The sequence below is a fragment of the Eleutherodactylus coqui genome, chromosome 3 (genome assembly GCF_035609145.1).
Source record: "Eleutherodactylus coqui strain aEleCoq1 chromosome 3, aEleCoq1.hap1, whole genome shotgun sequence".
NCBI lineage: Eukaryota > Metazoa > Chordata > Amphibia > Anura > Eleutherodactylidae > Eleutherodactylus > Eleutherodactylus coqui.
This window is the reverse complement of record NC_089839.1, coordinates 192,390,827-192,403,369: the sequence shown is the minus strand read 5'-3', so window position 1 is coordinate 192,403,369 and position 12,543 is coordinate 192,390,827. Positions and strand designations below refer to the sequence as shown.

General features: G+C 40.7%; 1 protein-coding gene across 10 annotated transcripts in view; it reads left to right on the top strand.

Moving 5' to 3' along the window:
• FOXP1 (forkhead box P1) overlaps window positions 1-12,543 on the top strand; it is a 700,722-nt gene that overhangs the window by 589,332 nt on the left and 98,847 nt on the right. For 8 of the 10 annotated variants that reach the window (XM_066596693.1, XM_066596697.1, XM_066596694.1 and 5 more), the window contains one exon: window positions 1,842-1,931. In XM_066596693.1, the coding sequence (XP_066452790.1) occupies window positions 1,842-1,931 (90 nt within the window). The remainder of the gene's footprint in view (window positions 1-1,841; window positions 1,932-12,543) is intronic. The other 2 variants (XM_066596696.1, XM_066596698.1) reach the window with 1 other exon arrangement.

Below are 12,543 nucleotides of genomic sequence, written 5' to 3'. Positions count from 1 at the left end.
TCAAAACGACTTGGGTTTCTTCCCTTTCTGTTGAATGCTAGGACCATTGGCTGCCTAATTATCCAAATGTATGGAGAAAAAAGAGGCACTAGATTATGCAGCGAGGGAAACATGCAGATTTGTAATGGCAAGTGCTCCTATCTTAAGGCCGTTTCACACAGTACGATTGAACGAGCGAAAATGAATGACAGTCGTTCAGTGTAAACGTAGCCAATGATCGAGTAATAAATTGTCCGCTTTTTGCTAATCGTTCATTTTATGCAGGCATAAAACTCCTCCTTGTCTCGTTCACTAATCGTTCAGTCTTAATACTGATCGTTCAGTCATTCTCACTCACCTATATAGTGAATGTGAATGATTGAACAATTTCTCATTTGAACGAGCCAACGATGTATCTGCCTGTATAAACAGGCTTCACAAGTGAACTCTGACATCGTTCGCTCGTTCAAATGATATATCATTTGGTGTAAATGGACCCTTACTATGGCTGAAAAACAAGACCAAGGCTCATACAGTTCAACCTGAGGATCTTGCTGTATGATTTCCTTGGAAGGCTATGTAGTTTTGGGGGAAAATGGAGCTAATAGCTCCCCATTGTAAAAAAAACCCATTTGTAGCATGGTCAACATATTTTAATGGTTTCCTCCACATAAAGTAGTGTTGCCTACTACTTGTGTATATCAAAGAGACACCCTTCACTGAGCCGCCATTAGAATGGAGCCTATGTAGTAGGTGGGCTGGTACTGGACTTGTCTTCTAAAGTGAGTTATACACATCAGATGAACATTGGCAGAACCTGCTAATTTAGGTAGGAACGGCCAACCATCATAATGTGTATGGGGTGTCTGACTCTCCCTCAATAGCAGATATTGAAGGGAAAGAAAACTTGGGCATGTTGGGTTTCAACATGCCCAACATTTTTTTCTCCTGCTATCTAAGGAGAGCTGCCAAAGCAACCATTCGGCAACATTTTCCCCCCATGGGTCTCTTACATGGGAGTTGTTTGGTTCCATTATAAGACAATTCCATTCGACCAGGGGGTACTGTTTTCCTGCACCCCAAATGGAGCAGTAAAACTGAACTTCTAAAGGCTGATGTGCACGAGCCCTAAGAGCGATTGTTAGTAGTATGGTAGTTGTGCAATGCTACACTGTTTAGAACAGGCCAAGGGTATGCCCCTTCACCCAGAGCCGATTAGGGTCGCCCTTTGCATTTTGTTCTGGTTTTTAATAGTTACGCTTGATATATAAGTCAATAGACTTATACACTTGGTGTTCTGCTTGGTATGACGGAAGTGTCCACTTCCCATAGGTAATTTTCCTGTATACAATTTTTTGATGGGTTCCATTTACTTTATTCTCTTCCATTTCTACTTGAGTCATTTTTTCCATCCCTTCTAATGAAATTGAGTGGATTAAGGTACATGTATACAGTGGCCGAAGGTAAACGTACTTGAAACCCATCATTTTAAATGAAAGCACGCGTTGTACAGGCGAGATTTACCATGTTCCTCTCCAAGGGCATTGTGTCTTTGTTGTTACAAACATAGGTCATCCTTTGCTTTATTTTAATTAGTCTGCACAGGGGGAAAGAAGGGAGAAAAAAATAATAATACACCATCTTTCCTATCAGTACAATTTGTAGATTACTTTTCAAACTGCAACGCCAAGAACAGCCTGAGCACGCTGAATTTATTGTCAGATTTCAAACGAAAAGGTCAGACCATTCCAGATAAAAGAATGCTATTTTTCAAATCGCTTTTGTGTCACGCCACAAAAAAAAAAGTACAGAATTGTCACCGGGTACATTGTAACTGACACTGGTTTCCCTTTTTCTCACAGCAGCAGCTTCAGGAGTTTTATAAGAAACAACAGGAGCAATTGCAGCTTCAGCTGTTACAGCAACAACATGCAGGAAAACAGCCGAAAGAGGTAAATGGCGATTGTTTGGACGTCATTTATTTGCAATTTTGTCTGTTGTTGATTTGGCCCATGGGTCATGATCGGACTCTAAATGACTATAGATTTGGTCCAGTTCAAACCATTATGCAGTGCTGTGTAGAACAGTGGTGAGAAGCTTGTGTGCAACCTGATGATGGAGGCACTGAATTAACCCTCTGGCCCATCACGGGGCACAATTTTAACCTCCTTTTCTAATCTCTCGCTATTGCTACATGTGAGAAGGTTTATTTCTTCTATCATTGGCAAAAGAAATTCATATTATACTAGGGAGTAATGTTTTTGAGCCATAGCATCTATGTATGCATTACTATATCCCAGAAGACTTACTCGGGCAAAGCCCATATCCTCATTTCCAGAATTGACCCAAGACTCCCTTAAGCTGGTTATACATATTAGGCTGTGTTCACACCAGCATTGGGGGTTCCTTTTTCCTGCTGTTTTTGGAGCAGGAAAACTGATTCCCCTGGCTGTGTCTTATGATGGGAGCAAACAGTGCCAAATGCACTTCATTGATTAAAATGGGGTCTGTTTGGTTTCTCCTATGTTGTCCATCATTTTCCCAGATGAAATAGAGCATCATGCTGCACTATTTCATAAAGGACTTTAACGGCATTCAGCAAAATTGGCTTTGAACGGAGCTCCCTATGCTGAAGTTAACATGTCCTCAAAGGTATGTTGTCCAAACCTGCCAAATTCGACAAGATGGGGGCAACCCAACTCTTCCCTGATGGAAAATGATGGGGGACACAATGATCAGGAAGTTGGATTTCACCCTGCCCAATCCTTTTATTCTTTGGTGATGAGTCACCACCGGAGGGGTCTGGCAGTGGCTTACTCCCCTATCCCCACTTAGAACACATACAAACTTGGCTAAACCAAGTGTACATTTGTATGGAGGGGTTGAGGTAGATAACTGTTGGCCCTACAAGTGTTCAGCTGACAGCTAGGCAATGTGTATAGCCCACTTTAGAGATATATTTTACACACATTTTTTGGAAAAGCCACTGTAGTTATTGATGCCATTTTTCAGCCAAAGCCAAAAGTGGATCCACCAGGAAGTATAAGGCCTTTTTATTTCGCATTTACTATGAATGCAGTCCTGGGTTTGGCTCAAAGAACGACATCAAAAACTGCAGAAACCAGAAATCACATTGTTCTGCATGGGTAGAGGAGACCAGTCTGGACAATATGGCTTCCAACGGAGCTTCAAAGTGCAACATAGGGAATAAGATGACTTTCTAGTAACAGAGATGTGTGACTGCTATGAGCCCCTGAAAAAATGGGTCTTGTTAAAGACGTCTCATACTACTTGCTCCTGGTTACTGAGAACCTGTACAGAACACCCCTCATGTGAAGATATGTATTGTTAGCAAGCAAGAGACATATATTGGCCAATAAATATTTGAAAGGGGATGGGTGGGGAAGCGAATACCAAACCCTTTTGTCCTGAATGCCAAAATCCAGCACCATATCGGGGTCCCATTTTGACCTTGCTTTGGGGCCCCTCTGTTCTATATACTAGTGATACCACTGGAACTCAGTGATGTTACTAGATCTAATAGATTTGTAAGCCACCTTCTAATGATTATTGGTCTAAAACCTAAAATTACCGCTGCCTGGCAGGTGAACCGCTGTCTTACAACCAAATTGTACAGAAAAAAGCACAAATCCATCTAACATTTTATGAGGATCAGTCAGATGACAAGTTGGTTAAAATGTAGCTGACCAATTACCGCAGTCATTCGCCCATCAGACTGACGTGGTCCCATGTGGTGTGAGTGTTGTGTCTACATCTCCAATATAATGAACTGTGAAATGTGGTGTAAATAGGACAAGCGGGCGTGCTTATTTATGCAAACAGGCCAGTCTATGTCTTCATGTGGCCAGCACCATTGTCAGCCTTCTCATCTATCTTTTTAGATTCCACTTGAACTGGGGTTGTACTAACCTCATGTCACGTAAGAAGGTCCTAACGACCTGACAAGATGTCGTATTTATCAATGCTCTATTGGGTGAGCTTATCTGGTAGAACTAAACAGCGGCTATAGGGGCATTTACTGTACCGTTACCTGGACATCTAAAGATGTCAGTAAGTGGAATCGTTAGCTTGTGGGGTCATTAATTTTGACATAACCTGAGATAATTGCTTACATAACAGTCCCTTCAAATATAAGTTTAATTGTTGCAAATAGATCAGGGAGGCTGTGTTAAATATTAAAGGGGTTGTCCACTTACATATTAATGTTTAAAATTAAGTACACATGAGTTAAAACAATAAAACAAAGGGTACTTACCCATCCTCAGCCCCCTCAATCTAGCAGTGCAGCCCCTATGATTCTATCTGTTTACAACGGAAATCAGGTGATCGCCCCCTGCCAATCATAGGATGTTCCAAACTCATGGCATCCAGGATGTGAGCGCCGATGCCAGGAGAAAAGGTAGTGACACTGCAGCCTCTGATTGGCAGGTGGCGGTCACGTGACTTCCACTGTCAACATATGTGGGGCAACTTGCGCGGCTGCAGCGCTGGATCGTGGGTGCTAAGGATGGGTAAGTGCCCTTTGGTTAATTGTTTTACCTTATTTGAACTTAATTTTAAAATATGCATCTAAGCGTACAACCCCTTTAATCACCTGCATCTCCCCATCAACAGGCTCAGGCTGTTTTATGGTTTCCTGTGTCTGCTGTTATTTTGATGGTAGCACCTAGGCTCAAGTCCCTTTTACATGGAATGGTGATCAGGCAAACCAAGCTTCATATAAATGTTCATTCCTGATCATCGCCACCATGAAAACGTATACTTTGTCAGCCAACAAACGAGAAAACGCTTGTTTGTCGGCTGATTACATCGGGCAAGCAAACGCCCATTTACCGGTAGCATATCTCCCTGTGCAAACTGTGCTGCTGACAAATACCAATGTGTAGGATCAAATTAACTGTCATTCACCCCCACACTTGCAATGATCTGCTACATATAAATGACAGTAACAGGCGCCCTTCTATATTGTTGATCGGCGCCGATAATCAGCCTGTGCACAACCACCGTAATCAGTGATAGATTTGCAGGGCAGCAACAGGAAATTTAACTTTCCTGTTCTTTTACTGGATCATTCCCCAGTGGTTCCCAAACTTTTCAGGGCCAAGGAACTCTCAACCAGTTAAGAGACCCCGCTAAGGAACGATAAACCCATTTGGATGATATCATCATTATATATTTATGCTGCTGATGTAGTGCCTACATACTTTGCAGTGCAGTACAGAAATTAAAATAGTGCAGAGGGGTTGAATAAGGAATATTGGTACCTTGGGTGTCAATACACAGCTGCCCTCCTGGACAGATTGGCAAGTGCCTCCATGTAGTAAGTAGATCTGAAACAGAGAATTGTTCTGACACACTTGGCCGAGAAGCTTAGACCACCTTTAGTGGCCACACAACTTTCTCTGCCCGAAAAACGCGTTGCTCTTAAAGGATTCTTCAATTAGCTGGGTCTTGGCATATCTGTCCAACTGACCCACAGTCCCTCTTTTCTGCTACAGATCAACAGTAAAGAGATTGTTTTCCATCCCATTCTGTCTCACAATGGAATTTCCCATTCTGAGCCATATTTACACTATGGCCAATTTCATAGGAAGCCAATTAACCCATCAGTATATTTTTGCAGTGTGTTAGAAAATTGGAGTACATGGAGGAAACCCACGCAGACTTGTAGAGAACATATAAACTCCATGCAGATGTTGTCCCCTTGATTAGAGTCTAACCCAAAACCCCAATGCTGCAAGTCAACAGTGCTAACCACTGAGTCTCCATGCTGCCCATAGATGGGTTTTCTGGCTATCTATTCACAGTAGTTAGCACTGTTGCCTTGCAGCACTAGAGTCCTGGGTTCAAATCCCACCAAGGACAACATCGGCAGGGAGTTTGTATCTTCTCACCATGCCTGCATGGGTTTCCTTCGGGTACTTCATTTTCTTTACACACTCCAAAAAAAAGCTAAAAAAATAAATAAAAACATACAGATAGGTAAATATAGGTTGTAAGCTCCAATGGAGACAGAGCCTGATACCAAGTGATGTACAGTACTCCGCAATATGCATGCACTATATAAATAGGGGCGATAATGAAATTGGCCCTTGTGTGTGTACAGCACTGTGAAGCATGTTTGCACTATATAACCAACAGGAAATGATAAAAAATTAATGAACGCATCCCATTATACAATTGCTATTCATGCAATTGCCTCGGCTATGAGCATAGACTTTTCATAGGCAATGCTTCCACTTGCAACTCTATTGAGTATTGCAGTGTATTTTTGAAATATTGCAGTTGCTCCATAGTACCAGGAAATGAAAAGTGCACTTGATAATCATTTCCCTTCCCCATATTTAAAAAAACAAACAAACAAACAACAAAAAAAACAGCAACTACAAATCTTGCGGGATGCCCTCCCAGAAGACAGGCGTTTTCTAGAAGTTGGTGCTAAACAATGCCAGTGGAGGGCAGGTTGCCGTATTGAGAGGGACACATACATTCTGTCTCTGCCCATCCATTTCATTACGGGGAGAGCTCCAGTCCTGTAGAAAAAGGGAAACAGATTAGAAAGTGTCTAAAATGTAAATCTAACGGGCTAACAGTAATTAAAATGGAAATGGCACAAGGAGAGAAATGCATGTAATTGGGAGATATCGCAGCGCAAAATGCTCTTAGCTTTGTTTTGCTGGCTGTTGCTTTAATTCAGTAGGGCTTATTCATCAGTAGCAATTCAATGCGTGTTAATGACTCTGAGATGCAGGCATCACTGTGGACAAAGGGATGATTATTGTGCGGTCAAAAGAAGTTCAAAGACAAGAAGGGAATTTCAGTTTTTTTTTTTTCTCTCTCCCCTTAGAGATCCACATTCAAGAGCATACAAATTAAGCCAAATGTTAGAAACCACAGTCTGAGAGCTGACTTCAAAGTCACAACTCTGTAATTAATGAACTGCAAGCTTCAGTTTGGACAAGTCGTGGTTTGACGCACTCATAAATCAACATGACAGTTCTGTTTCGGCGGCTCAGACACTGCTTGTCATTGAGTCACATCAGATGTAAACAGCGAAAAAAAAAAAAGAGTTAGATAGAGGAGGCGCAATTGATCAACAGAATTGGTAAAAACCAACTTTTGAAGCGCATTATTCTTGATCACAGGAAATGGCTGTAACCTCCAGAGGGTTGCGTGCTCCTTCTGCCGGTCTTTTCTTTTTTTTTTTTCTTCTTTTTCTTGCTCGAATCCGATTTCTAACAGCCTTCAAAAAGGAGAATAAGAATTATGGATCTTTTCCCTTGTGGCTGACAGGCACTCACCCCCTGTTGTTATTTTGTGCCTCTTTCTTTTCAAAGGCATCAAAAATTTTTGTATTTTTTTTTAAAGAATCCTTTAACTCATTTTTTTTTTTTACGAGAGACAATGCCATTCTTAAGAGTCACCTGCCACTTCTTATTAACCTTTTACTTGGTATATTAGACATAGTTCCATCTTCTTTATACGGCTGTTTTGGGGGTAATTACTTTTTTTTTTTTTTTTTTTTTTAAAGCCGGCCTACATGCTGTGTTATTGGGACAGTATCGATAACATGACGAAAGCGGACGTCTGTGGAATTCTCTATGGCTTGCATCATTGGGTCAGTGGTTGCTATTGTTCTTTTTTTTTTTTTATGGAGGAAAGCAAGTGTCCGAACGTCATGTGATAGACAAATCAAATGTTCTGCTTGGCCGAGATAGACAGGAAAGGGGCCCCTCCCAGTAGCGACACATTAATTCCCTGGAGTGTGGAGGAATAACCTCTTTATTAGGCTGTTTCCTTTTTACATGACTTAATGTTAAAATAACCTTTAGTGTCATGTTTTCTCATGTTCAACGCAGCCGGAGTTTCAGATAACCGTATGAAATCACTGTAGGCATCTGTCTTTTAGCAGCGCTTTTATAAGGCTCCTCCCATTGGGAAAGAACGAGCGCTGCTAATTAACAGCATTTTTCGAAGAACCAGATCTTTGTCGGAAAGTGACCTTAAGATCAAAAAATTGTTACTGAGAGTTTGGGTTTATAGACCCTCGACGAAAGTGATTTTAAAGAGCTTTTCCAAAAGGCCCCCGCTGTGGGCAGTGATGGATGTAACATTGCTTACTCACGGTAGCATTGGGCATTCTCCATATAATTTTGCCATATGATCAATATTAGGTGAATGCTGGCGCAAAATGACCAGGAGTTTTTGTACTGCTCATCCTGAGCCTCCTGGTTCATAACTAAATAAATATAAGAGAGAGGGAGCAATGGATGATTATAACAAATATAGATTGTTATGCCTCATGGGTTGTTTGGAAAGGTGGCGGACAACCACTTTAAATGCTGTAAAGAATGCTGTTGTTGTGTTTCTATCAATGGTTAGCAGCGCAGGATAAAGTTTTGTGGTAGTCCCTGATGAAAAAGATTATGAGGGGTCGCTCTTAGTTTTAATAATAATTTTTTAAAATATTGGACAAAACCATCATTAGAGTCCAAATAACAGTACAGTTTAGTGTCCAAATAATACCACCATACAGGAAACAAAATAATACCAGCATTCAGTGAACATAAAAAAGGCACCATACTTTGAATAAAATAATATCGCCATACAGTAAACAGAATAATACCAGTGAACAAAATAAGACCAGCATACACTAAAAAGAGTAAGACCACCATACAGTGAATAGAATAACTCTATATAGTGAACAGATAATACTGTCATGCAGTGAAGAGAATAGTACAATCAGAGAATGAACACAATAATACAACCATAGTGTGAATAGAATAATGCCACTATATAGTGAGCAGAATACGGCCACCATAGTTAATAAAATAAGACCACCATACGGTGAACAAAATAAGACCACAAACAGTAAAAAGAATAATTCAACTATACAGTGAATAGAATAATATCACCACAGAATAGATAGAATACTACCACCATAGAGTTAATAGAATAAGACCACCGTACGGTGAACAAAATAATACCACCATACCGTAAACAGAATAATACAACTATACAGTGAACAGAATACCACCATACAGTGATAGAATAATTATTGTAATAATAACACCATAGAGTTGATATAATGATGCCTCCATAGACTGAATCCAACAATACCATCATATAGTGAAAAAAATAATACCAGCACACTGCTAAAAAGTCACGCAACTAACAATGTCATACCGCGCCCTAATACGCCCGCTGTGCACTGCTCATAATGACCACATAACAGTGCCCAGGTTTTGGAGCTAGATATCACTGATTTGGTGTGAATCATCTTGAAGAGGGTGATTGAGGTCTTTATATGGTGAACGCTGGAGTATTTGGCCCTTTTGCCTTCCCGCTTGATCTGACCTGATCTCTTTTGTTTATTAACCCTGTAAAATCTAGTGCAGAGCTTTTGTGTTGGCCGAAGTGACTTCTAGATGGCACATTCCTTGTTCTTGGTGGTTCTTATCTAATTAAAGTTGGGGAATAGTTGGGGGAACCCGTGTCGCATGTGTTGGGGTATGAGAGAATGTATCAGAAAACCACTCTGGGCAGACTAGATGGACCATGTGATAATTTTTTGCTGTCAATCTTGTATGTGTTTAGCCAGGGTAATAAACTGAATCTGTACCCGGGGTGAAGGAAAGCCTAGGCATGACTCTTTATAATCCCGATGTCTTCAGCATGCACACTACATCTCGTCATGTCCAGGACAGGCAGTTGATTAAAAGCATCCTTCAACATCTATAGAGCTATACTTTACAGTCTTCTGTTATCAGCCTCCTTTTCCTATGCCGACAGCACTAGGGAATTACAGTCACTGATACTCAACATGTCCATCATGGAACGTTTTATAATCTAGCATTGTGCATTTACAGTAAGATGAATCAGCAAGGACTACAAGAAGACTATACAGGCCTGTGGTAAAGCCATACAGCTGTCTTAGTTGATAATTGAGGTCTAGGCTTGTTGTTTGTCTGTGAGGCCTCTCACCCAATTAGCAGTGTGGTTGAGGTCTTCTTTCCTTGACCTTCATTGTTAAAGATGCAATTGCCTTGCATTTTTAATTCTTCTGGTTGTCCGGTTTACTTGAAAGAATGGAGACTCCCAACTTCATCTTCCTCAGAGAGAGAAGTTTACACTCTATTTGCCGTTGCACAGTTTATTTAGCTGTTTTTGCTTGTGTAGACCTGTTCGTTTAGACATGGGAATATGACTCAACAGCATGTGAAGGAGCGCTTTAGACGGATGTTTGTTATATGTCTGAGCTGAAAAAGTTTAACCTATTGGGACCTCTCCTTCTTAATACTAATAGCCAAGCCTAGCATGGCCCTTGGCTCTGGAGTAGTGATAAGCGAACTTTTGAAAAAGCTGAGTTGTCAAATTTTTGCCAAACGTTTGGTTTGATCCAAATTAGTTCAATTCGAATCGAGAGTTCACCAGAACTCCTAAAACTATTATATAACACTGTCTAAGAGCCATAAAAGAGCTGTATAATATTCTGAGAGTGTTATACGGGACTTTTATGGCTCCTACACAGTGTTATACACCAGTGTTCAGGACTAGAGTTGAGCGAACCAAACCGGTAGAACTTGCTAAAAGCTCTGTTTGAGTTTGTGCCTAACCAAACTTTTAGCAATGTTCTACCCAAAAAAGAAATCTACTGATTTGGTGTGCTCATTACTAGGCATCTGGACACCCACAGATTTGGTAGGTACTTTATAAAGCTGTGTTTCCCAACCTATTTCGGCTAACGGACCACCTCGTCTAAAAACTTTTATCCCCCCTGCAACATTTTCTTAGTTGTAGAAAGAGTTGTCCAGATCACTATAAACAAAAAGGTATAAGTTTTCTATAACATTTCAAAAAGTTGTAATATGTTTTTGCTGTACCTTATTTTCAGACATAGAATTATTTTGTTTCCATACTCGGCCAACAGTAGTAATTATTAAGATTGGTTATGTAAGGTTGCGATAAGGGACATAATAGGGGCTGTTCCGCTGCAGGAAGCAGACAGCTCCGTCCATTGTGCAGTGGCCCAGATTGGTACTGCAGGCTAAATCCTATTGAATTGGACTGTGTTATTGGAAGGGAATAACTTATTTGTAAAACAGTCACAAGTACTGTGTTTTATAGGGAATACAGAGGAGAAGTTGCACCCGGGCCCTAGTGCTTAAGAGCCCAAAGGTCCCTATTCTTTAAAAGAAAATGGTAGTGCTATGACTGATACATGATGGATGGGGACCCTGTTACAGATTTTAGATTTGCAATTTGTGTCTCTAATATTAAACATATGATTTTGGTTAAGCCCAGTGGTTTTGTTAGGCCTGAGCATTATGAACATTACTTCCAGTGTCCTATTGCTAGTAATCACAGATTTTAATTGTAATGACATCCCAGGCCCTTCCAGCAATCATCCAATTCCCCAAAGTGCCTTAAGTGTTTTAAAGTGGCCCTCTGGTTTTGAGACAAAATTTTGTCCCAGGACCAGAGGAGGGGGGTATATTACCTGCAGTTGTTTTTCTCTGCTATCCTTCTGATCCATCACTTTCAGATCCCGGTTTCAGCTGTCCAAGGTGGGCACCACAATTTTTTGACTACCTAATGCACCCTGTGTTCTGATTTTTGATTGGGCATCATTGATCATGTGAGCAGCCCTGACCAATCTGAGAGCAGGTATAGTGCATTACTACTCTAACACTACCAATGCGCTGTGGAAATTAGGTAGTCTGAAGCTTGCGCCTGCCATCTTGGTCAACCAATAACAGGGCCTGTAAGCAGCGGATCAAAGGCCCAGTGGAGAGCAACAACTGCTGGTAATAAACCACCCTTCCCCTCCAGTCCCAGGACAGAATCTTGTCTGAAATCAGAGGGTTGCTTTAAGATTCTAATATGTCCCTCATTAAGCCACTCTTACAGGGAATGTATATTGTTTAACTCAAGTTTTTATATTAAAGATTTTTTCTTATTTCTTCAAGCCATTATCTATAATTTAACAAAAAACAATCTTGAAATCCTGCAGTTTTCACTCTGACCACTAAGCCTCACGATACTCTAACACTTGCTGTTCTATAGAGATCACTTTTCAGCCGACATCCCATTATCACTACAGGTAGAATTACAGTGACAAATATCATCTATATATAGATAACACAGGATTCATTATTCACAATAGGTGATGGTCACAGCTTACCTCCTTCCCCTCCATGCACAGGTCACAAAGCGTGCCCACAACACTTTCCTTTATAGGCGTCAATGAATCATCTCCAGACACCAGTTTCTTATTGTCCATGTAGTTGCTGTAAAGCATATCTCTGAATAGTGTTTAAAGAGGAGAGCAGGCGTTCAGGCAAGATGGCTAACTCCATAAGCACGTATAGAAAGTAGAATCAAATAAAAAATCTACAATCAGAAAATAAAAAACAATTTAAAAAAAGGAACATGTTTCACTATCTGGTTCCAATTCATAAAAAACAATCTGGGTGCTAATGGAGTCGTCCTCAGGATAGGTCATCAATGGTTGATTGGTGGGAATCCAACTCCTGGGACCTT